The 25868-nt window shown below is 45.0% G+C and overlaps 1 protein-coding gene across 10 annotated transcripts in view; it reads right to left on the bottom strand.

The window, feature by feature from the left end:
* Positions 1 to 25868, bottom strand: part of LOC147015001 (protocadherin-10-like) — a 592231-nt gene that overhangs the window by 215428 nt on the left and 350935 nt on the right. The window contains exon 12 of one of the 10 annotated variants that reach the window (XM_085849280.1): positions 18888 to 22460. The exons of the other annotated variants lie outside the window; for them this stretch is intronic. Coding sequence (XP_085705406.1) covers positions 22279 to 22460 — 182 coding nt within the window. The 3' untranslated portion in view covers positions 18888 to 22278. Of the gene's footprint in view, positions 1 to 18887; positions 22461 to 25868 lie in introns of those variants that run through there. 10 annotated transcript variants of the gene reach the window in all.

Here is a 25868-nt window from a genome sequence, read left to right as displayed (position 1 = left end):
GGAGTGAGTAAAACCCATGCATGGTAAACAATTTAAAATGCTGACAGCATGAGTGGAGTTTTTGTGCAATGTTGACTGATGCTTCATTTTGCAGAATAGCATTGAGGGCAAAGTTGACCATAAGTAATTAACGTGGAACTCATCGCAGAAAAGGCCTTCTCATCAGACGATTTAATGAAACACTGAATACTAAAGCATCCGGTGCAAACTCTCGATGCCTCTAAGTGCTCACCATTGACTAATAAATTGCATCTCCATTGCATCTAATTCATTTTTATTGGGAATACAAAAGACAGCACAGTCTCATAACACTTGACCTCTATCACACATGCACATCTGTGAAGGTTCTTCTGTCCTGACCTGCTATTGACAAGTGAAGGGCCATTATAAATCTGAAAGTGCTGGCCTGTTGGAGTATCTTTAGGGCAATCATTATAGAAATTTGCATTCCCATGCCTCTTGTGGTAACATCTTACTGACGATTTGATGCTACACTTGGTAGAGGTCAAAGATCTATTAAAAACATGGAATTCAAAGGAGCACATCACATCCAGTTCCAAAGGTGATGACGACCGGAACTTTACAAACAAAGATTAGGGGGAAGTCAGTTTTGAGGAAGGCAAGGTCTTTCGTGACTTAACAACCCAAATAACTTTCCATGACTGCCACAGCCAGCTACAGTAGGTGCAAGTTCAAGGAGGTTCCAAAAGTGTTTCTTATCATGGAAATGTCAGCACGCTCCTTTGGTGGGTGTCACTTTGTCTCTGAATGGCGCCAACACTCCTCAAAGTGGAGTCGGCTTGATAGCGCCAGGGCCCTCTTTTGGGAGAAGTACTTCGGGGGGGGGGGGTGAATGGAGATGCCATTTGACTTGTAATCGACATTTCCTTTGGTAAGACAGGTATTCAGTTGATCTTTGAATCTCTTTCTCAGAGAACTGATGTTACATTGATGCCTGGTGTTGGCTTAATGGTTAGGGTGGTGGGCTTGGGATCCAAGGATCCTGAGTTCAAATCCCCCTTTTCTGTTGAATTAATACTAGGTGGGGTTGACTCTGCCTGTCATCCTTCTGAGGTTGGCAACATGAGTACCAGCTTGCTAGTATCCTGTGTCAGAGTGGTGATTTGTCCAGGATTGTGCCCAATAGCCAAGGAGACTGCTTAGGCAGCACCAATGCTCTGCACAGAGTATGGTCCCAATGGATGGATGGATATTACCTTTGGCCTCTCTAAGTTCTCTAAACAGGACAGCTTTTGGTTGATGGGTTTTCTCCATACGCAAGATGTGGCCAGCCCAGCTGGAGGTGAGGAGCTTTGCCTCTATACTGAGCTGCTGGTTTCTCACTGGCATGTGAGTATTAGTGATGCAATCGATCTTGCCAGTAGATGTTGAGAACAACTCAAACGCAGGGCTGATGAGACATTTCTCGTTGTCATGCCTGCCTGTGATAGAAGACCCAGGGTGCAGCTCCATAAAGAAGAGGAGAAATAATAGCTTGATATACTTTAACTTTGGTCAGTTCTGAGTTCATGTTATGCCAGACTTGCTTCTTCAATCTCCCAACGGCAAAATGTGCCTTACATAGACTGTAGTTTATTTATGTCAACATTGTCAACATTTATGTCAACATTTATGTCAAGTATTTAATTCCTTTAAACATAGACATGTGGAGTAAATGAATCTTCTGCATTAAACCTCCTATATCGATCTTCGGAACTGGACAGGTACTTCTTACAGGTGGCTGGGAGAGGATTTAAGTTTTCTTTCAGGTGTGGTGGTCAGGACAAACTGTTTTGCATAATCTGCAAAGCAAGTGACTAACTCTTGTATGTCTTTCTCTGTGTGAGCAAGCAGAATGTGGCTTACTGCAAAAATGCATTAAAGTTACAGTGAGGCATGGAGGCGGGCAAGTCTGAAAAGGCCAACATCAATGTGGAAGTGAATGGAGATGCTAGTGCTTTTATGGTTGGAGGATTTGTCTTACACCACGTTAAAGAAAATTGAAAGGAGGGTTGGTGCAAGTATACAGCCCTGTAGGACTCCATTTTTTATTGGAAACCTGGTTGACAGTTTGTTTTACATGGGCATGTTGTCAATCGTGAAATTGACAAAGGAAAGGGAGTAACTTCAGAGGAAGTCACAGCTTTTCAGAGCACTGTTCTGCTCATGGTATCACTGGCCTTCATGTCCCAAAAGACAGCATAAGATTCCTCATTTTGTTTTCCACATTTCTCATGAATTAAAATATTTTTTCCAGGTTATAAGGCTCGTAGTTGAGCTAAAAAAAAACAAAAACACACACACGACTGTTACACGAGACAAACAGCTACTAAGCTTGGGGAAAGTGCTATCGCTTCCTGGGGCACTCTGGGTACCAGACACACAACAACAATGGCGCCGCCTTTCTCACCACAATCAGCATGGCATTTCCAAAGGAGGAATTTCCTTCTTCCCATGAATGCCAACCTATAGGGTTTGTCCATGCTCTTTTCCTGAAAAATGCTGAATGTCAAGCAAGGAAGTGGAACATAGCTTTTATTTTTAAGTATTTGGTATGACTTGTACACCCGGTGTGTACCCCGGTCAGAATAGGTACACCGTATCCCTGCGTGTCGTAAAAGGCGACTCAAAGGGTTGGCGTCAGGAAGGGCATCCGGCCATAAAAACATCGCCTCAAAAGGAAACCATGATGAGTACAACTGATGGGCAGGGTACAGCCCGAAGTACCCCGTGGGGGTCCTCACCCCCTCTCGTTAAAACTCAAGGTGGGGAACCCGATCGAAGCAAGGGAGGAAATTTTTCCATTTATGATGACCACTCGTCTGATGCCCCACGTGGAGATCGGTTTCTGAGGTTTGGTACATGGAATGTAGGGACAATGACAGGGAGATCTGGAGAAGTGGTTGAAACATTGGTCAGAAGAAGAGTGGACATATGTTGTGTGCAGGAGACACGGTGGAAGGGAAGTGGTGTGAGAATGGTGAAGGGAAGGCAGGGGCAGAAGTACAAGTTTATGTGGCAAGGGTGCCCGGAAGGCGTGCATGGTGTTGGTGTAATGTTTTCTGAGGAGTTTGTAGACAGTGTAGTGAGTGTGACTAGAGTGAGTGAAAGGTTGATGATGGTGAGAATTGTGATCGGAAATCTCTTGGTGAACGTCATCTCGGGATATGCCCCGCAGGTCGGTCGAAGCGATGAAGAGAAGAACATGTTCTGGCGTGCGATGGAGAAGTTGATGGAAAATGTGAAAGATGAGGAAGTTGTTGTGGTTGGAGGAGACTTGAATGGACCTGTGGGAAGGAGTCCAGACGGTTTTGAGGGAATCCATGGGGGTTATGGATATGGTGTGAGAAATGGAGAAGGTGAAAGGATCTTGGAGTTTGCTGATGGAGCTGATTTGTTGCTCTGTAATACTCAATTCCAGAAAGCGAATAATAAGCTTATTACATACACGTCAGGTGGGTTGACGACAACCATTGACTACCTGATGGTGCGTCAGCGAGATAGGGGAAACCTCCGGGACACAAAGGTGATCCCAGGGGAGGAGACTGTTTCGCAGCACCACCTGGTTGTCTGCGATATAAGGGTGAAAGGTGCGCGGAGAATTCGGCGGGTGAAGTACCAACCGAGGATGAAGGTGTGGAGGTTGAAAGAGGCGACAGTGAAGGAAGCATTAAGAGAGAGGCTGAGTATGGTTGAAGATGATGTGGTTGAACTTGAAAGTGGTTGGATGTCAATGAAAGATAGTCTATTGGGAGCCGTTGGTGAGGTATGTGGATGGACAAAAGGACCACCGAGGCACTCGGAAACATGGTGGTGGGATGATGAAGTTGGAAAGACGATTGAAGAGAAGAGGAAGAAGTTCAAGGAATGGCCAAAGGCAAAGGATACGGTGGAAGAAGAGGCTGCACATGAAAGTTATAAGGAAGCCAAGAAGGCTGCAAAGAAAGAGGTTGCAAAGGCGCAGGAGGCCCATAGGAAAATGTTTGGAGAACGCTTGGATTCGGAGGAGGGTAAGAGAGCGGTATTCAGGATTGCAAAGCAGATAGCGAGAGAGAGATTTGATGTGACGGGGGTGAGTTGCTTGAAGGATGAAGTGGGACAAATTGTTGTGGATTCAGATGGAATTAAAGGAAGATGGAAGAGATATATGGAAAGGCTGTTGAATGTAGAAAATGAATGGGATAGAAACATCGAGAGTAACCCAGTTTTAGGACCAGCAGAGAAGATAACTGAGAAGGAAGTTGAGGAAGCTATAAGAGCAATGAAGAGTAGAAAAGCAGGAGGGCCGACGGGAGTTGTGGGAGATATGTTTAAGGCAGCAGGAAGTTTGGGTGTGAAGAGAATGACAGAGATCTGTAATCTGGTGGTGAAAGAAGGCCGCATTCCAGTGGATTGGGAACTGAGTACCCTCGTCCCTCTGTACAAGGGGAAAGGTGACCCTCTGGACTGTGGCTCCTATAGAGCAATAAAGTTATTGAAGCATGGAATGAAGGTATTGGAAAGGGTGTTGGAGAAGAGGATAAGGAAGAAGGTAAAGATTGACGAAATGCAGTTTGGATTTATGCCAGGAAGAGGAACGACAGATGCAATTTTTATTGTAAGGCAGTTGCAGGAGAAGTACATGGAGAAGAGGAAGAAGTTGTTTTTTGGGTTTGTTGATCTGGAGAAAGCATTTGATACGGTCCCACGCGAAGTAATGGCATGGGCATTGAGGAAGTTAGGAGTGGAGGAATGGTTGATCAGAGTAGTGATGGCCATGTACGAGAGAGCACGCACAGCTGTAAGGACGAAGGATGGGAACAGTGGTGAGTTTGAGGTGAGGGTAGGAGTGCACCAGGGGTCGGTACCAAGTCCACTTCTATGTGTAGTTGTGATGGAGGTGCTGGCTCGGAGGGTAAAGGAGGGTTTACCGTGGGAGCTGCTGTATGCAGATGATCTGGTGTTGATTGCAGAGAGTATGGATGGACTGAAGGAGAAGATGAACAAGTGGAAGGAATGTATGGAGGCAAAAGGTTTGAAGGTGAATATCGGAAAGACGAAGGTGATGGCAAGTGGTAAAGCATGTGGTGAGGTGGAAAGGACTGGGAAATGGCCATGTGCTGTGTGCAGGAAGGGTGTCGGAGTGAACTCCATTCAGTGTACAATGTGTGCTGAATGGGTTCATCGAAAATGTAGTGGAGTGTGAGGGTCATTAACCAGTGTGGCAGCTACATTCAAGTGTAAGTTGTGCATAGAGGGAGCAGCAGATGAAGGAATTGTTGAGTTGGATCTCGGAGATGGTGTGAAGCTGGAAGGGGTGAAAACATTTTGCTATCTCGGAGACTTGCTGAATGGAGAAGGTGGATCAGACTCTTCGACGGTTGCTAGAGTGAGATGTGCATGGAAGAAGTTTCGGGAACTGAGTGGCGTGCTGACAAAGAGGGGAGTGTCGTTGAAGCTGAAGGGAAAGGTGTATGCTTCATGTGTGAGGAGTACGATGATTTATGGGAGTGAGACATGGGTACTGAACATGGAGCAGCAACAAAGGCTGGAAAGGGTGGAAATGCGAATGGTTCGGTGGATGTGTGGAGTATCGTTGAGAGAGAGGAAGACAAATGATGACTTGCGGAAGAAGATGGGAATAGAGTCTGTGATGGAGGTTGTGAAGAGAAACAGGTTGAGATTGGTTGGGTCATGTGTTGAGGAAGGATGAAAGTGACTGGGTGAGAGGAGTGTTGGAAATGAGTGTAGTCGGAAGTAGAGGATGGGGAAGACCGAGAAAAACCTGGCTAAATGTGGTGGAAGAGGAAATGTGGGCAAGGGGATTAAGAAGGGGCGATGCAGAAAACAGGGTAAAGTGGAGAAGATTGTCATGGGGCCCGCAAGGCTAACCCCCGCTTTAGCGGGGAAAATGGCCTTTAAATGCTTGTGTGTGTGTGTGTGTGTCTTTGGTATAACTTGGCCGAGCTTTGGACTGCAATCCTTTCAGACTCGGAGTGGATGCTCCAACCATTACACCACAGAGTCTTGCAAAAAACTACCAAGCCAGTAATGTTTTCAGTTTGTGCAAAAATCACACAAACTTTCAGGAAGTAATTTTGCAGTTATGGTAGGTAACAGTTGACTGAGAAGAACTCCGACTATAACCTTACTTGCGATAAGAAGTAAATTAACACCAAGGTAGTTCCCACATTCTGATTGGTCCCCTCTCTTTGGTGCTGTACTTGGTCAGTTATTTTATTTTATTTTGATCATTGATGTATGAATGTATAGTTTCTGGCTTAAGATATCTCCACCATGCTTGTGGGGTTGAGCAGGAATGCCATCTGAGCCAGAATGCTTCGCAAACGTTGTCCCAACGTATGAAGGTAAATAACCAGAACGGCACTTCAGAGAGCACGCACCTCCACCAGAATGAACGGTTTACGTTTTGTATCCGACTGATAGGCTGGATCTGCATCTGGACCTGAACCAGCATCGAATCGGCTTGTTCTTGTCAAACAAACTCATCCACCTTGTTTTGTCAAAACCCATCCACAACTTTTCGAGCTAACATGCTACACATTCAGTGCCTGTAGAAAGACCACACCCCCTTTTCAAAATTTCCACCTTTTGTTGCCTTATATCCTGGAATTAAATTACATTAAATCAGACTTTTTCCACCTTTATTTACACATCAGAACCCACAACTTCCAAGTGGAAAACAAATTCTACAAATATCAGAAAATTAATTAAAAACACCAAATTAGAATATCTTAGTTGGATAAGTATCCACCCCCTTGAGTTAATACTTAGTGGAAGCACCTTCAACAGCAATTACAGCTGTGAGTCTGTTTGGATAGGTCTCTCCCAACGTTGCACACCTTGATTGGGAAATATTTTCCCAATCTTCTGAACAAAACTGTTCAAGCTCAGTCAAGTTGTGTGTGGAGTGTTGGACAGTAATCCACAAGTCATGCCACAGATTTTCGATTGGATTTAGGTCTGAGTTCTAACTGGGCCACTCAAGGACATTTATCTTTTTGTTCCTTAGCCACTCCAGTGTAGCCTTGGCTGTGTGCTTTGGGTCATTGTCGTGCTGAAAGGTGAACTCCCGTCCCAATTTCATCTTTATTGCAGAGGGCAGCAGGTTTTCCTCCAGGATTTTTTCTGCATTTTACTCCATCCATTTTCCCTTCTATCCTGACAGGTACCCCAGTCCCTGCTGGTGAGAAACATCCCCAGAACATAATGCTGCCACCACCATGCTTCACAGTAGGGCTGGTGTTCTTTAATTGAAGTGTTGTGTTGAATTTGCACCAAATGTAAAGTTTTTAATTTAGGCCAAAAAGTTCCATCTTTGTTTCTTCAGACCACAAAACTTTTTGCCACATGGCTTCAGAGTGGTTTCGTACATGCCTCAATGGGAGTAAAGGTGGGCTTTTTGAGTAATGGCTTCCTTTTTGCCACCCTACCCTACAGGCCAGACTTGTGGAGTGCTTGGGATATTCCTGTCACATGCAGACAGTGATCAGTCTTTGCTATAAAGGCATGTAGCTCTTTCAACGTTACCATTGGTGACCTCTCAAATCTGTCTCCTCCTTGCTTGGTCATCCTGATCGAGGCAGGGTCTTGGTGGTAGCATACACCTTCAACTTCTGAATGATTGTCTTGACTGTGCTTCAAGGGATACTCAAGGCCTTTGAAATATTTATACACCAATCCCCTGATCTGTAACTTTCCACAACTTTATCCTGGTGGTGTTTTGAAAGCTCCTTCAGACTCATGGTTGAGTCTTTGCTGTGAAATGCATGACTCATCAGAGTAAACCTAAGGAACAGCTGGTTTTATTCAATATCATCAGAATCACTACAATTTAACACAGGTGGAGGCCAATTAACTTGGTGTGTGATTTTGAAGATGATTGGTTACACCCGAGCTAATTTACAATTGCTATTATAAGGGGGGTTGACACTTATCCAACCAAGATATTCTAGTTTTGTATTTTAAATTAATTTTCCAAAATTTGTAGAATTTGTTTTTCACTTGTAAGTTGTGGGTTACGATCTGTAAATAAAGATGGAAAAAGCCTGATGTAATGTAATTTAATTCCAGGTTTTAAGGCAACAAAAGGTGAAAAATTTGAAAGGGGGTGCAGACTGTCGATTGGCTCTAGTTTTTGGCCCCCATCTCTCAATGGTGAAGAATCACTTTAAAGATTCTTGTGTCTGGATCAGGATCTTCACCAAAATCTCATCAATTCGTCCTTGTCACATGTCTACCAAGTTTCATCCGAATCCATCCATAACTTTTTGAGATATCCTGCTCACAGACAAAGAAAGACAGACAGACAGAAAGACAAACAGGGGTGAAAACATAACCTCCATCTACCTTCACAGGCCACCCTAACAAGCGGACGCCAACGTTGTCAGACGGAATGAAAACCCGTCATTCTTGTTACAAAAAAAGCTAAAATTGATGAAAAAGCGGCCGAAATTGAAACCAACACAGTAATTGCGGTCGCAATAGCAGATATAATGGAAACCAACATGTTTATTCTACACACAAGAACGGTCATGACGGAAACAAGAATGGAAATCCCGAAATAGATTGGTGGGGAACGGAAGCAAGATTGGTTATTTCCGTCGCGAAATGTCTGAGACCGAAACGAAAGCGGTTCATTCCGGTTACTGTAGTGCGAACAAGATGGCGGATGCAGTAGAACGACCTGTTACGGTATGTAAATTTTTAGTGCTTGTGCCTCAAACATAAATGTAATATAGATAATATATAGTGGGTAGTACCTGATGTCGTTTTAACAATTTATTAAACCGAATTTTGTTGCGATGATAATGTTTGGTTTGCCTGTATTTCGAGCCCCCGAGTGAAGGATCGCTAGTTGTGTATGCCCAGTTCAACATAGGGGATCGTGTATGGGATCTTTTTAATTCATATTAACTTTGTTATTTTATTGGAATTTGCAATTTATTATTATGATCAAATTTTACCTCTTGCAAATATAAACGATCAATCGTCACTGATCGCTGCAGCACGGGGGCATGAATTACACGAAATGTCAGCCACACATTAAGTCAAGAGGGCGCCTTTATCGCTGCTTGTATAATATCCCGTACCACAAACGGGTTTTCATTAACAAACATGATGTATTCAAGGCAGACTACGTTAAAGTTAACTTACCATAGCTTCAAGAACTTTTCAAGCCACCATGTTTTCCATGTTATGGTAACCGGAATGAATCGCTTTCGTTTCGGTTTCCACCGTTTCGCGATGGAAATAACCGATGTTGCTTCCATTCTCCACCGTTCTATTTCGGGATTGACCGTTCTTGTGTCCGTCACGACCGTTCTTGCGTGTAGAATAAACGTGTTGGTTTCGGTTATATTTGCTATTGCGACCGTAATTACTGTTTTGGTTTCAATTTCGGCCGCTTTTTCATCAATTTTAGCTGTTTTTACAACAAGAATGACGGGTTTTCATTCCGTCTGACAACGTTGGTGTCCGTTTGTTAGGGGGGCCTGCTTCAGTTGTAGAGGAAATAAACACGAGCAAAAATGAAGCCCACTTTAATGAGATTAAAAAAATATATTGTTGTGATTTCAATAAAAAAAAGTTGTATGCAGTCATGGCTGGTGGAAGAAGAAAAACATAGAAAAGAATGGAACAGAACAAGGACGAAAGTAGGGGAACACACCAACAGCAGGCCAGAGGGACAACAAAAGGACACTTGGAAGAAAAATGGGTGAGGGGAAGAATGAGAGAGCAAGGTTAAGGGGAGGAGCACACCAGGGATGAATAAGCTGAAGACAAGCTCTAATTATGTGTACTGCAGTTTATACCTTGCTGTATGAGACATTTAACAAGCTTATTATACAAGTTCCCTTGAAAGGTATGGAGACACAGGAGGGGGCCATTAGGCCCATCAGAGCCTGTGTTATTATGACCAACTTGTGTTTGTCCATGCTCTAACGGTCTAACCTTTTAAATCCTGAGTGTTAGCACATACCATTTTTTGAGTATTTGGTATGACTCAGCAAGGGTTCAAACCACCAACCTTCCAGCCTTAGAGCAGACACTCTAACCATTCCACCACTGAGGCAGGTATAAGAAGGAATTCTCCATTGATGTACAAGATATTCAAATATTGTTAAACCAACGATTCTGAGGGAAACCTACTCAATGTAAATTAAAACAAGTCTGAAGACGACGATGGTTCACGAGCGGTATTTGACGATGTAGAAGTCAAGGATGAGACAATGTGATAATGTTTGACCAAGTTATAAAAATGATCAACATGATGTGGTACGAGTGACAGGTTATTAGCTGCAAAATGTCGAAAACCCGGTATCGTTCAACAACTTAAAAAATTTGACCTTTGCATCACCTTTAAAGGTCCCAAAACAATGTTGTGGACATTAAAATAAGGAAACACGATACGTGCTATAGCTTAATGGAGTTAGTTCGTCGAAGAAGGTCGAAAACCCGGTTCGATTCCCATGACTGAAAATTTGACCTTTGTGAACTTTAAAGGTCAAAGGTCAAGGATTATGACCTTTGGTGCAAAACTTCCTCTGGAACATTCCAGGAACAATACAACGTCATATAGGCTATATGGCATTTCGCACTCCTCGGATTATCCATACTTTGATGAAATCAGCGTAAAAACAAACTTGAAGGGGGCGCCACGGGCAAGGTGTTCGAGATAGAGAAAAATGGTTTCAAGACTTTAGGTGGGGAATGACCTCAAGATTATGCATAAAAAATATTGTCATCCTTGCTCTCAGAGTTTGGGCGGTCGTCTGATTTTTATGTCAAAATTCGAAATTTTCTAAGTTCATGACCTTGACACTAAAATGAAAAATCGAGCTCCGTGGGGCTATGCAGGTGCCATTGGGCTAACCAAATACCGAAACCCCTGACAGATTCGACAAACCCCTCGGAGAAGGTGGATTTTTATGTCAAAATCGCAATTTTCTAAGTTTGTGACCTTGACCTTGGGACAAAAATGAAAAATCGAGCTCCGTGGGGCTATGCAGGTGCCATTGGGCTAACCAAATACTGAAACCCCTGCCAGATTTGACAAACCCCCAAGAGAAGATGCAAATTGAAATCGGCTACCCTCTAAAAACACAATTCGCAATTTTCTAAGTTTGTGACCTTGTGACCTTGACCTTGGGACGAAAATGAAAAATCGAGCTCTGTGGGGCTATGCAGGTGCCATTGGGCGAACCAAATACTGAAACCCCTGCCAGATTCGACAACCCCCTCGGAGAAGAAATTTTTTTTATATCAAAATCGCAATTTTCAAAGTTCATGACCTTGACCTTGGTACGAGAATGAAAAAAAAAAAAAAATCGAGCTCTGTGGGGCTATGCAGGTGCCATTGGGCTAACCACATACCAAAACCCCTGTCAGATTCGACAAACCCCCAATGAGAAGATGCAAATTGAAATCGGCTACCCCCTAAAAACACATTTTTTGGGCGTGGCTCCGCCCATAATGGGCGCACCACGCCCATTTTCAGGGAAACACAACTCGATCATGATATAAACCTCCCACCAAAATTTAATCAGGATCAGATCAAAACCCACAGAGCTATGCTCGGGACAGACAGACAGACATACAGACAGACAACAATAACGAATATATAGTGGTCACTTATATTTTTCGTGAAAATATTTTTTCGTGAACCAATAGTGGTCACTTATATTTTTCGTGAACGCTGACACCAGCGTTCGTAGATTTATTTTATTTCTACACATGCCATAACTTCAAGAATCATTTCAACTAAGCCGAATTTCAAAAGTTAAGCTCCAGAAATGAATTTAGCAACAGTTCTGACTGCTAAAAAAGTGTTCATTTGTCTCATTCGGACAAAGCTATCATTTGTCAAGCCAGCCGTCCTTAGAAACCATTCAATTGGAGTGCTTTCTTGAGTGCTTAAGCCGCTTGCCGAGTGCCTTACAGTTGTCCGGTACAGTTCGTGTCCCAATTGGGATGTACAGTCGGCAGTTGCTACAAGGTAAAAGTACATATATGGGTATATTTGGATGTGTAATTTAGGGACTCTCTGCGGGTGTGTGTTTGTGTGTGTGTGTGTGTGTGTGTGTGTGTGTGTGTGTGTGTGTGTGTGTGTGTGTGTGTGTGTGTGTGTGTGTGTGTGTGTGTGTGTGTGTGTGTGTGTGTGTGTGTGTGTGCGTGCGTGCGTGCGTGCGTGCGTGCGTGCGTGCGTGCGTGCGTGCGTGCGTGCGTGCGTGCGTGCGTGCGTGCGTGGTTATGTGGGCTGTTCGGGTGGCAAAGTTTCATCCCATACTTTGGAGGTTTTCATTTTTAACTTCAGCAGCGTACGAGCGATCATGTTTTCCTTTGTCCTTGTGACGGTTTCTAAAGCAATTGGTGATTTTATATGACTCGGTGCAGTGCTTTGCAAAGGTTACATAGTTTCTCTTTGTGAGTTTCAAAGCAAAATACATTTGATAACACCCGATTTCCAAGCCATGCACAGTTTTAACATGTTGTCTCAATTACAGAGCTAAACTTTTTCCACCTGTCACATGACAATTGCGTGTGTGTTGTTCATAAAGCATAACATATGCTCTGCTAACTCCTCTACCTCTCTCTCTTTGTCTCATCCACACTCCACCCCCTCCGAATACAGTGCAGCATCCTCCCACACCTCCCTCTGTCTCTCTCTCTGTCTCTCTCTGTCTCTCTCTCTCTCCCTCTCTCTTCGACTCATCCTAACTCCACCCCCTCCTAATACAGTGCAGCATCCTCCCACACCTCTCTCTCTCTTTGACTCAGCCTAACTCCACCCTCTCCTAATACAGTGCAACATCCTCCCACACCTCTCTCTATCTATCTCTCTCTATCTATCTCTCTTTCTCTGGATGATGGTTATGCCCAGATGGTGGTTATCTCTGCACATATCTGGAAAGTGGTTAGCTCCGCACATATCCGAATGGTGGTCATCTCCACATACACATACTCCACTTATCTCCATACATGCCTGGATGGTGGTATTTCTGGATGGTGGTTAGCTCTGGACATGTCCAGATGGACACTTAACTCACAATGCCTTCCCTTACCCTTCCCTCATGCTGCCTTCCCCTCCCTTCCCCTCACACCTCTTTCCACTCCATGCTGCCTTCCCTTCTCGCACTACTCCTCACTCTGCCCTTCTTCCTCACTCCCTGAGCTATCCGCGGTCTCCCAAAATCCTCACTCTGCCACCCCTCTCTCTCCCCACCCCCTATTTTCTACCCCCCCCTCCTCCCTTAGTTTTCCCGTCACCCGGAAAGCGGTTATCTCCAGATGTGTACAGACAGTGGTTATGTCCGGACGGACCCTCTCCTCACACTGCCTTACCTTGCCTCTCTTCGGTCCTTATTATATGTACAGTATCCTAAACATCGACAGCAGAGTGTGCGCTCATTGATATATTATACATTATATATATATATATATATATATATATATATATATATATATATATATATATATACATATATATATATATATATATATATATATATATACATATATATATACATACATATATATATACATATATATATATATATATACATATATATATATATATATATATATATATATATATATATATACATATATATATATTAGTGGGGAGAACAAGTATTTGATACACTGCCGATTTTGCAGGTTTTCCCACTTACAAAGCATGTAGAGGTCTATAATTTTTATCATAGGTACACTTCAACTGTGAAAGACGGAATCTAAAACAAAAATCCTGAAAATCACAATGTATGATTTTTAAATAATTAATTTGCATTTTATTGCATGAAATAAGTATTTGACACATCAGAAAAACAGAACTTAATATTTGGTACAGAAACCTTTGTTTGCAATTACAGAGATCAGACGTTTCCTATAGTTCTTAACCAGGTTTGCACAGATGGCAGCAGGGATTTTGGCCCACTCCTCCATACAGATCTTCTCCAGATCCTTCAGGTTTCGGGGCTGTCGCTGGGCAACACAGACTTTCAGCTCCCTCCAAAAGATTTTCTATTGGGTTCAGGTCTGGAGACTGGCTAGGCCACTCGAGGACCTTGAGATGCTTCTTACGGAGACACTCCTTAGTTGCCCTGGCTGTATGTTTCGGGTCGTTGTCATGCTAAAAGACCCAGCCACGCCCCATCTTCAATGCTCTTGTTGAGGGAAGGAGGTTGTTGGCCAAGATCTCGCAATACATGGCCCCATCCATCCTCCCCTCAATACGGTGCAGTCGTCCTGTCCCCTTTGCAGAAAAGCATCCCCAAAGAATGATGTTTCCACCTCCATGCTTCACGGTTGGGATGATGTTCTTGGGGTTGTAATCATCCTTCTTCTTCCTCCAAACACGGCGAGTGGAGTTTAAACCAAAAAGCTCTATTTTGGTCTCATCAGACCACATGACCTTCTCCCATTCCTCCTCTGGATCATCCAGATCGTCATTGGAAAACTTCAGACGGGCCTGGACATGCGATGGCTTGGCAGAGGGACCTTGCGTGCGCTGCAGGATTTTAATCCATGACGTCGTAGTGTGTTACTTATGGTTTTCTTTGATACTGTGGTCCCAGCTCTCTTCAGGTCATTGACCAGGTCCTGCCGTGTAGTTCTGGGCTGATCCCTCACCTTTCTCATGATCATTGAGACTCCACGAGGTGAGATCTTGCATGGAGCCCCAGACCGAGAGAGATTGACTGTTATCTTGAACTTCTTCCATTTTCTAATAATCGCGCCAAGAGTTGTTGCCTTCTCACCAAGCTGCTTGCCTATTGTCCTGTAGCCTATCCCAGCCTTGTGCAAGTCTCCAATTTTGTCCCTGATGTCCTTAGACAGCTCTCTGGTCTTTCCCATTGTGGAGAGGTTGGAGTCTGATTGATTGAGTGTGGACAGCTGTCTTTTATGCAGATAACAAGTTCAAACAGGTGCAGTTAATACAGGTAATGAGTGGAGAATGGGAGGGCTTCTTAAAGGCAAAACTAACAGGTCTGTGAGATCTGGAATTCTTATTGGTTGGAAGGTGATCAAATACTTATTTCATGCAATAAAATGCAAATTAATTATTTAAAAACCATACAATGTGATTTTCAGGATTTTTGTTTTATTCTGGCAACTCATCTGGTACTCATTCTGTCAACCTCAGAAGGATGACAGGCAGTCAACCCCACCTGGTATTAATTCAACAGCTGAGTGGGATTTAAATCACGACCTTTGGATCCCAAGCCCACCACCCTAACCATTAAGCCAACATCAGGCGTATACACAAATACATCGGGAATTTTTGTCGACCTTCCCTCCCGAACGCCCATGACTACAGATGAAACCAAGTAGCCTATGTTCACCATGACGTCGAACTTGGTCCATGAGCCAAGTTTGGTGGCAATTGGCCCAGTAGTTCTGGCGTGATTGGTGTTACACCCAGACAGACAAACAGACAGACTATGACATTTATTTACTCTGAGTATAAAAACCCATCAAAATGATGGGGTTAGAATTATTTTATACGAAATATTCAAGGATAATTATTTTATTATTCTATATGTTTATACATACATATACATATATCAAATAAAACTCCCAAACTTGATGAGGCAGCATGGAAGAAATTGAGTCCCATAACAGTGTTTGCTGCATGACCTGACAGCAACAAGTGTCGCCTCGTCAATTTAGGGTGTTTGCTTTGGTTTATTAATGAACCTAATATGGTCATGAATAAATGATCAGCAGTATTTTTTTTCCTGATGGGCCCAGAATAAGAGCGAAATCTCGATCGACATCTCTGTTTTCATCTATTCATGACCATTGACTTTAATTTCACTCTCAAAGGATTGAAAACCATATGGATGCCTCCTAGTTTGGAGGGGATTTGTTGGCATAATTTGTGTATACAGTCAAAGCTCGTTACTATGCCACTTCGCTTCTATGCCACTCTCGCTATTATACTACTTTTGCTCGGTCCCGACAAAATTCAATACAAAATAAATTTACTATGCCACCCCCTACTCTCGCTACCATGCCACTACTGTGTGACTGTTAAAAGGCATAAGTCGTGAAAAAGTCTGTATTGCACAGTGCTCGATTATCACACTCACGTCCAAAGGCGAAGCGACGAACTACAGTCCAGCTGTGCACAACATAACTCAATACGTACGCGCATAGTCAGACTGTGTCAAAACACGCGATTCTTCTCCCCAATGCCAGCCACAACAAGCCAATCACAACACGCACAACGAGACACAAAAAAGCGCGAGCACACACACAGACACGCAGGCACACGTACAACAGTGACATCATTTTTTTTCAAATTCAGCCCATAATGTCAGCTCAGAAACGCAAGCGAACCAACTTTACGCTGAAGGAGAAGAAGGAGATCATCGATGCCGCGAAGAAGGAGCCGAATCAGTCCAAGTTGGCCAGGGAGATTAGCAAGAAATGGGGCGTCGAAGTTAAGAGAACCACCGTGAAGGGCATTCTCAGCAAGAAGGATGCAATCGAGGCTGCAATCAAAGCTGGATTTCCATCGAAGCGCATGAAGTTGACGCAGGCTCACGACCCGAAGCTTGATGAGGGAGTGCTCATGTGGCTGAAGCAATCAAGAGGACAGAATGTGCCTGTCAGCGGCGATCTGATCAAGGAGAAGGCGATGAAACTGGCAGAGCTGATGCACATCCCAGACTTCATGGCGAGCGACGGTTGGTTGGGCAATTTCAAGAAGCGCCACGGCATCACGTTCAAGACAGTGCAGGGCGAAGCTGGAGCGGTGGATTCGCAATCCCTTCTTGAGTGGCAACAACAGGTTCTCCGGCCCTTACTCGGGCAGTTCTCCGCAGACGACGTCTTTAACCTGGACGAGACTGGACTCTTCTGGCAGCTGCTTCCGAACAAGACCATGGCTTTCAGGGGAGAGCGGTGTACTGGAGGAAAGAAAAGCAAGCAAAGGATCACTCTTCTGGTTGGGGCAAACATGAGCGGCAGCGAGAAGTTCCCTCTTCTGGTGATTGGCAATTCCAAGAAACCCCGTGCCTTCAAGAACAAAGAGATCCCGGTCAAGTACAAGGCGAACTCGAAGGCGTGGATGACGGCGGAGCTTTTCGAGGAGATGTTGCGTGCGTGGGATGGACGACTCGGCCAGCAGGGACGCAGAGTGCTGGTCTGTCTCGATAACTTCTCTGGCCACCCTCCCGAGCTCGAGCTGACCAACATCCAACTGGTCTTCTTCCCACCCAACACGACAGCCAATTCGCAACCAATGGATCAGGGAATCATAGAGAACCTCAAGCGCCACTACAAGAAGCTCCTGCTATGCCGCCGGCTTGAGGCCATAGACGAGGGAAAGGAGTTCAAGTTCACGTTGCTCGACGCTCTAGACGTCGCCCGGCGTGCTTGGGAGCAGGTCGGCAAGTCGACGATCAGGAACTGTTTCGCGAAGGCCAAGTTCATCGAAGAGGAGATCCAAACTGAGCCACAGGATGCGGAGCTGCCCGACATCTGGGAAGCTCTGCCTGCCGAGAAAAAGATGCACGAGAACGAGGAGATCGAGCTGTCTGACTTTCTCGAAGCCGACGAGCGCCTCGCGACTGGCGGGTATTTCACGCTGGAGGAGATTGCGGAGGAGATTCTGTGCAGTGAGGAGCCGGTGGAAAGCGAAGATGACGAGGTAACTGTCGAGGAGGAAATCGTTCCGTTCGAGGAAGCCCAGCGCGCTTGTAGCACCGTCCGGAAGTTCATGCAGCAGAGAAGCGGGAAGCCCGGTGTGATGCAAGCGCGCGATCGGCTAGACAACGAGATGCACGAGATCCGCCGAAAGAAGATGCGCCAGCCGACGATTCTTGAAAGCTTTGTGTGTCGTGAATTTCTCGCCATGCCATATGTTAGTGTGTGAACTCTGTTAGTGTGTGTATGTTCTCCGTTCGCTTAGCTTATACAACAGTCGTGCCTTTTACTTGCTGGAATAAATTTTGTCTAAAGATTAACTACAGATGGGTAACTTGAGAAAATAAGGCCGTTTTTACAAAATCTCGTTACTATGCCACTTTTGCTCGGTCCCGACGGGTGGCATAGTAACGAGCTTTGACTGTATGTATATATATATATATATATATATATATATATATATATATATATATATATATATATATATATATATATGTAGGTATACACACACACACACACACACACACACACACACACACACACACACACACACACACACCACGTTATGGTTTTGGAAAACTTACCTCAGTGGGAGAGCATACATGGACACGAAGGTAACCTGAGGATCAGTTATTTAATTGGTCTTTGTGTAGGTAGTCCTTGGTTCCTTGTCAAAGGGCCTTTTTGGGGGCATGCGTTGGCTCGGTTGTGTCCCATGTAATGTCTTCCTCCCCCCCCCCTTCCCCTCCTGTTCCTTTCAATCTTTATTCCTTCACACCATTGTTCTGTTCAATCCCTGTTACTTTCAATCATCCCTCCATCACCCCCATCGGCCCGTTTCAACAGTCCACCAATAATAATCTCCCTCCATCAAACATCCTTTCAACAGTCCCTCCTTCACCCCATCGGTCTTACCTTCAATCCCGCGGCAGTTTGGTCCTCCCTCAGTCGCGCAGGATTCCTTTCCGTGTTCATTCCCTCTGCTCATCGCTCAATAACCCATCGGGTGCTCTTTTGGTGGCCGGCATGGCCTGCGAGGCGTGGTGCTTCTCGCACGTGTCGGGCAGAGCAAACCGTGTGACTGGGCGTTTTCCACACAGAGGAGGGGGGCGGGGCCTCTCGTTTCAGCTTTGGGCACGTAAAGTGTGGGGCGGGGCTTTGTTGAGTGGGGCGGGGGCTTCGTTGAGTGGGCGGGGGCTTCGTTGAGTGGGCGGGGGCTTCGTTGAAACTTCCCTCAGAATGGTGTGGCAATTTCCACAAGTGACGTCATTCACCCGCCCCCATCGGCTGTGGACCAATGGGAGGAGGAGAAGGCTTGTGGGAAGGAGGAAAAGAAAGCTGACATGAAGAAGAAGCAGAAATGTGCAGAGAAGGACTCGTGATAAGCTCGCACGAGCAAGGACAAAGAGAGCTCCTGAGCAAATGGCCCAGAAAGCAAAAAGCAGAAGAGAGGGTAGATGCAGAAGGCTGAGGGAAGCAGAAAGGAGTAATAAATGGGCCAAGCTCGCCTGCAGCAGAAGACTGAGACTGAGACTGAGAAGGCTCGTGAGGGGAAGGAACACAACCGTGAGGGAAAAGAAAGGAACTCAGGCGACGTTTCGCCGGCTTCATCAGGCACAATGGACCCCGAGCCTCGGCACGTGTCCGGTTTTTATTTTGATGTCTGACTTAAGAGTGCTTTTTATCCCGCCCCCCGGAGGGAGGGAGCGGGATATTGTAATCGTCCGGTTTGTTGGGTAGTCGATCCAGTCGAAAAAAAAAAAATTTTGAGATTTGTTCTCCCCTTATTATCAGTATTTAAAATTGTGATTTCAGTTAATACAATGGCGATTTCGATTAAACTTGGTTAGTAGGTTCATACCATGACCAAGTTGTGTGCAAATAAGAACCGTTGCCATGGGCCCCTCCGTTGCCTAGCAACGGCCGAAAAACCTCTAAATGTGGGGGTATTTTAACGAAAAAACAATCTGCAGCATTAACCCTTGAAGCTAGAATCATGAATTTTCTTGTGCTTAATCCTCAGGTCATTCCCCATCGAACGGGCCCATCGCGTCAGGTTCTATTGGGTAGTCGACACCCCATGTCCGTCTAGCGGCTTGTTTATTACTTGGCGAAATCTTCGATTTTGTCAAGTATGTTGGTCTGTTCCATTTGTTTGTTGGTTTGTTTGTTGGTTTGTTTGTTGGTTTGTCCGGTCGTCTACAGCCCAAACGGCTGGACCAGTCGTTCTTAAATTTTTACACCTGATAGGCAATTCACCTGAGACGGTCCACGTCCAAACCCCATCTTAATCGGACTAAACGTCACGACGTGAAAACACATTTTTGGACATAACTCGGTGACCGGAAGTCGTAGCGACTTCCTGTTGACGCCAAAACAAACTTCAATGGAATATCTAAATGTTTTAAAATGCATGTTAGTACAAATTATGCACAGTTTTCGCAAGCGTATGACATCAAAGTTTTTAGCTATTGGCATGATTTAAAAATGACAACACGCGCCTGATAATTGTTATTTGTGACGTCGCGCCATTTTATTAATGTACGAACAAGTAAACACCACACATTCCATGACATTACAGCTTGGACCACCACACGGAAAGGTCAACTAATTCGCCAAGTGTCGTGCTTAGCACAATTTTTCATCTGTTTGTCTGTCTGTCTGTTAGCAACTTTACGGGAAAACGGCTTTAGCAAACACTATCAAATTTAATCCACAGGTGGGCAATGAACCTTGGACGATCCCATTAACTTTTGGGTCCAATTGGATCAAAGGTCAACGTCAATGTCACGAAAAGGTGAAAATCGTTTTTCGCTCATAACTTCGTCAAAAATGATCTGATTTACTTCAAACTAAGCTAATAGTGAACCTTATTCTATTTGTCACTTATAATCCTACCCATTCCTAGAGTGAAAAATGCATATTTGTGAAGATAGGTAGGGTCCGAAGTTTTGGGGGTCATGGTCATCGGTCAAAATTACAAATTTTCCATTAAAACTAAAAATGGTTACGAAAATACAACTTTACGGCAAAACGGCTTTAGCAAACACTATCAAATTTAATCCACAGGTGGGTAATGAACCTCGGACGACCCCATTAACTTTTGGGTCCAATTCGGTCAAAGGTCAAGGTCAGGTCACGAAAAGGTCAAAATCGTTTTTAGTTCATAACTTCGTCAAAAATGGTCTAATTGACTTCATACTAAGACTAAAATATTCCTTATTCAATTCCTTATAATCAACATTCAAGTAAAGGATGTATCAAATTTAAATTTGATCCCCAAAATAACTTTATGCCTTCAATGGATGGGATTTGTTGTGCCTGGCACAACTTGTTTTATTTATTCATTTTATTTTGCAAAAGCAAAAACAAATGTCAAATCACATCATTGAAGGGGTGCTCTGCTCTTTTTTGTTTTTACTTACACGTGATCTGGTGTTGTATGTGTGTGGGTGAGCACGTGTGTGCGCTGCTTGTTTTTGTGTTTCAGGGGCACAAACTCAGCTGGTTTTGTGTCCGGGTTGGGCATGATGAGGTGTTGGTTGTGCGAGTATTGAGGTTCTCGTTGCGTGTTGTGTACATGTGGATGTGGTGTTAAGGTTTGAGTGTTTGTTGCTCACCTTATCCAGCCGTTTGCACCATCCAGTTTTCGCCATTTGTATCAGAGGTGTGTATTGTGTGGGTATGTCCACCGTCTCCCCAGTTAGACCGCCCTCCCAGCTCTTCACTTGCCACGCTTCCAAAATCAACCTGTGTCGTTTGTTAGATGTAATCCACTCAAAGATGCATTAAGAGGCCACCACTTTGCCAGTGACCAACAAGTGAAAGAAGCAGTGCATGTGTGGCTCGTCGCTCAACCAAAAACATTTTTATCTGAGGGCATACAGAAGCTTGTGAACCGATGGACTAAGTGTGTTAAAAAGGGGAGGGACTATGTGTAAAATGATGCTCTTGTACATGCTCAATTGGGGTTATATTATTGAAATAAAAATATAAAGTATTGCAGATACTTTTTGACTCACTGTCCTATGTACTCGAATTCAATTCTGGCTGATCAAAATATCTCTGTTGGTGTAGCCTTTTTGTAAACAGTCAAGGCTCATGGAAAGTGAGAACAGGAAAGGGATAATGACGTAACAGAACAAAAGGCAGAGGGGAAACACCAGCAGCAGGGTTGAAGAACAAAAGAGGGAGACTTGGACAAACAATAGGTGTGGAAAGGAATGAGTGACAGGGGAGAACACATGGGGTGGACGAGATGGATACAGAAGCAAACTCTCAAGAGGGGAAAAAGTGTAAATTTGGAAGGTGAGCTTCGGTTGTTGGGGGGTTAAATGGGGTAGAAAGGACCATGGATTTGGATTCGAGGGGAGGGTTATCTGAATGGTGGTAAATAGCCATCTCGAAGACTTGGAGGAAATAATGAGATTGAAGAGAATGTGGAAATTGATTTCACAGGCAGGATAAAAGAGGAACGAATGGGTGGAGGTGAGCAGTGATCCTGGATTTCGGTAGTTTTGCCAGAAGGTGGTTGTTGGTGGACCATGTGTGCCTTGCAGAAAACTGCATGGAGGTTGGGGGGGAAGAGGGTGTAAAAGCAAGGAAAGAGCAGAGGGTGCAAGATCAGAAAGGAGGCAGTATAAAACAGAGAGACCACCAACCTGTCTGCGATGGGAAAGTGATAGACCCAAAGACAGCTTCATCGTGGGAGGCTTTGAGATTAATCTGTAATCCTGATGTGAGGCTTTCATGTTTCTCTGAACTAATTGGAAAACTTTCATTTTTGTCTTCCTCGTTGCAAACACCTATGGGGGGGGGGGGGGAGAGAAAGAGAAAGAGAAAGAGAAAGAGAAAGAGAGAGATTGGCCCATACGATTATTATGCGTAAAAGACATGATTGGTATTGAGAGTTTGTGCCTTCTATGAAGTTACCTCGGATGATAAAAAGCTCTTGGTCTCTTGTCGATATCTTTTTTTATAATTTCTGAGATGTTCGGGATAATGCTATGAAACAATAAATAAACAAATAAATAAGAAGCCATGATTGCTGTTATAATCCTGCACAGCATTCGTGACACAATAAATCTGCGTTTTCATCAAGCATGTCGTTTACATAAGGTGTGTAATTACACTCTCTTGGGCACGCGCATGGGATGAACAGCAAAGTTGGCATTACATCATGAGGAAAGCAATTTTGTGCACAGGTGAGACGATTGCAGGGGTGGAATCGAGAAAAATGTAGGTTTGTGCAAGAGCAATAAGAATGGGAAAGGAGAATAGTGGGTAATGCATGAAAGTGAGGAATGTCAGCGAAAATGAAGGAAAATACTGTTATTTAACCTGAAAGCAATCCAGCAGACAGGATGGTATAAAAGGATCGAGTGTGAGGAGAGAGATATAATTTCACAGTGTATCTAAAGTAAGCATTGCCATAAACGTTGGAAGGGATTGCAGAAGGCTAGGGGGGTGGAGGGGATGATCCGACGAGCGACGGATGATGGAACTTTTTTCAGTGCGGTTTTATTTTTCACTTGATGCAAAACACCCCAAAAAGTCTCCCTTATTGGTACAATGAAGTGGAAAACACGAGGAAGCACACACCTTGTGAATAGAACATTTTCCTCCGTCACCAACGATTTGTGCTTCAAGTCCTCCCGAAGTTATTCAAAGCTCTTCAAGCAACAAAAGAGAATATTTGTTGGAAGGTTGGATTTTAATTTCACTTCACAGAACATTGAACGTTTTCTTCAATACCATTGGTGAGCCTGGTGTTGGCTCAGTTGTTAGGGTGGCAGCTTGGGATCCTAGGGTCCTGAGTTCAAGCCCCTTCGGCCGCTGAATTAATACACCAGAGGGTTGACTCAGCCTGTCATCCTTCCGAGGTCGGCGAAATGAGTACCAGTTCCAGTGTGTGTACTGGTAGAGGGGCACTGTATCAGTGACACAGTCACGCTTCAAGAAATGATAGCTATCCCGGCAGCTAAGCTGCCATACGACCACCACCAATGCCATTGGATTCCACAATGTGTGATGGAAATACAATTCACTCTTAGTTTATATTTTCACAACTTAACACAATGCACCTGGTCATTGTGGGATTCCGAAACATCTTAAACCAAGCAGGTTCAATACCGATGAGAGCTCCATCACATGTACCAACATCTTGCCCTGATCTATGCATCTCCAGCATTGACGTTATCACATCGTTAATCACTCCAATCTTCTATTTTCTGATATAGACTGTATATACAGCTCTGGCGGAGGGCGGAGGAGCTCCTTGTAAGCCAACGGCCATCCATATCTAGTGCCCAACTGTGTCTGCGGACATCCTCCTGCAGTTGGGTCACTTCTTATTAGGAGGTTGGTGGCAGGATTTGCACTCCGGCCACCGTAAAACACTTCATTCCGCAAAACGCAAAAACGCAAAAAAATCTGAAAACCCACTCCGTGGGAGTACCTCCTGTGCAGCTTCCCTTCGCAGGGCAGCTCACCGGATGACGGGATTGGGGCAAAGCCTTCGGGACCCCCAATCTTTGATAGGAGGGAAACCATGGGGTAACATCCCTGGGTCAGATTGCGGGAGAGTGTGTCGGAGTGGTGCTGAGGTGTCGTCCACCAGACGGCGGTCTCCTTGGGTTAACCTGAGGCGGTCCCTTCGGGTGGGTGCCTGGAATGTCCTATCCCTAAGAGAGGATGATCACCTGTCTCTGTTATCATCTGAGCTCAAGCGTTTGGACATCGGGATTGCAGCTCTCTCTGAGGTTCGGAGAACGGATTGCAGCGAGATAATGGTGGGTGGTTACACCAACTATTGGTCTGGTCGCTCTGATGGTTACCATACCCAAGGAGTTGCTGTAGCTGTGTCCAATAAGCTGACCCCAATGATAATTGAGGTAACACCGGTCAACGAGCGTATTATGAGATTAAGGATTCGTCACTCCTTAGGTGTCATTTCCCTGGTCTCTGTTTATGCTCCGAATGAGGCGAGTGATCTCACCGTGAAGGATGCATTCTACGCCACACTCGAGTCTGTGGTTGATCAGTGCCCCAGACGAGATACACTTCTAGTCTTGGGGGATTTCAATGCATCGACTGGAAGTGATAGGGACGGTTATGACGTGTGTGTTGGTCCCCATGGGTCAGGAACTATGAACCAGAATAGCACTAAGTTCCTTGACTTTGCAAGAAGTCATGGACTTAGGGTGGCTGGTTCATGGTTTCAGCGCCCACAAGCTCATCGCTGGACTTGGTATTCCAACGCTGGCGGTGTGGCAAAGGAGATTGACCATGTCCTCATTGACAGTCGTTGGAGGATGATCCAGAACTGCAGGGTCTACCGGAGTGCTCAGTTCCTCAATACTGACCACAGGCTTGTTGTAGCAACTCTAAAGCTGCACCTTAAATCCTGGAGAATGGTACCATCCCAGCTGAGACTGGATGTTGCCAAGCTCAGGGATGAGAGAGTAGCTGAGGAGTTTGCGAACAGGCTGAGTGGACACTTGGGGGGTCTGGGTGCTTTGGGGGGTCCTGAAGAGTTGTGGAGCGCCTTCAAGACCACTGTCCTTGATGTTGCCGGTGGATGCCTTGGAGCTCACCGCAGGGCAAAGAAGAATTTTGTCTCTCAAGGGACACTGCATACCATTGACCAGAGTCGCAGGGCCAGGCTGAATGGCAGAGCTGAGCTGTTCAGGGAGCTGAGGCGTAAAACTGTACGTGCACTGAGGGTGGACAAGGAGGCCTATGTGCGAGGAATCTGTGAGGGGGTAGAGCATCACCTGTGGACAGGTGATTCTCGTCCCGCTTACAGGGGAATTCGCGCATTACGTTCATCCAAGCCCATCCCTTGGAGCACTACAGTTCGAGCAGAGAGTGGTAGGCTCTTGACAGAGGAGTCTGAAGTGAAGGCCCGCTGGGCCGGTTACTTTGAGCGGTTGTACCAGGCTGATCCCCCAACTGTCGAGTTGGACGTCAAGGGTGTTACAATCCCTGTTGCTGACCCTCAAATCAACTGTGGTCCACCTACGCTTGTGGAAACACGGGCTGCGGTGAACCAGTTGAAACGGGGCAAAGCTCCAGGGATCTGTGGCATCCATGCCGAACTTCTCAAGGCTGGTGGAAATGCTGCACTCGTGTCGTTGCATGCAGTTTTGTGCTCTGCCTGGAACACAGGCATCATCCCAACTGACGGGAAGAGGGGCCTTGTTGTCCCTCTC

This window comes from Eptatretus burgeri, chromosome 12 (assembly GCF_056783735.1).
Source record: "Eptatretus burgeri isolate ZD-2024b chromosome 12, Ebu_testis_v1, whole genome shotgun sequence".
NCBI lineage: Eukaryota > Metazoa > Chordata > Myxini > Myxiniformes > Myxinidae > Eptatretus > Eptatretus burgeri.
The sequence above is the reverse complement of the archived record's forward strand: the minus strand, read 5'-3'. Positions and strand labels throughout refer to the sequence as shown.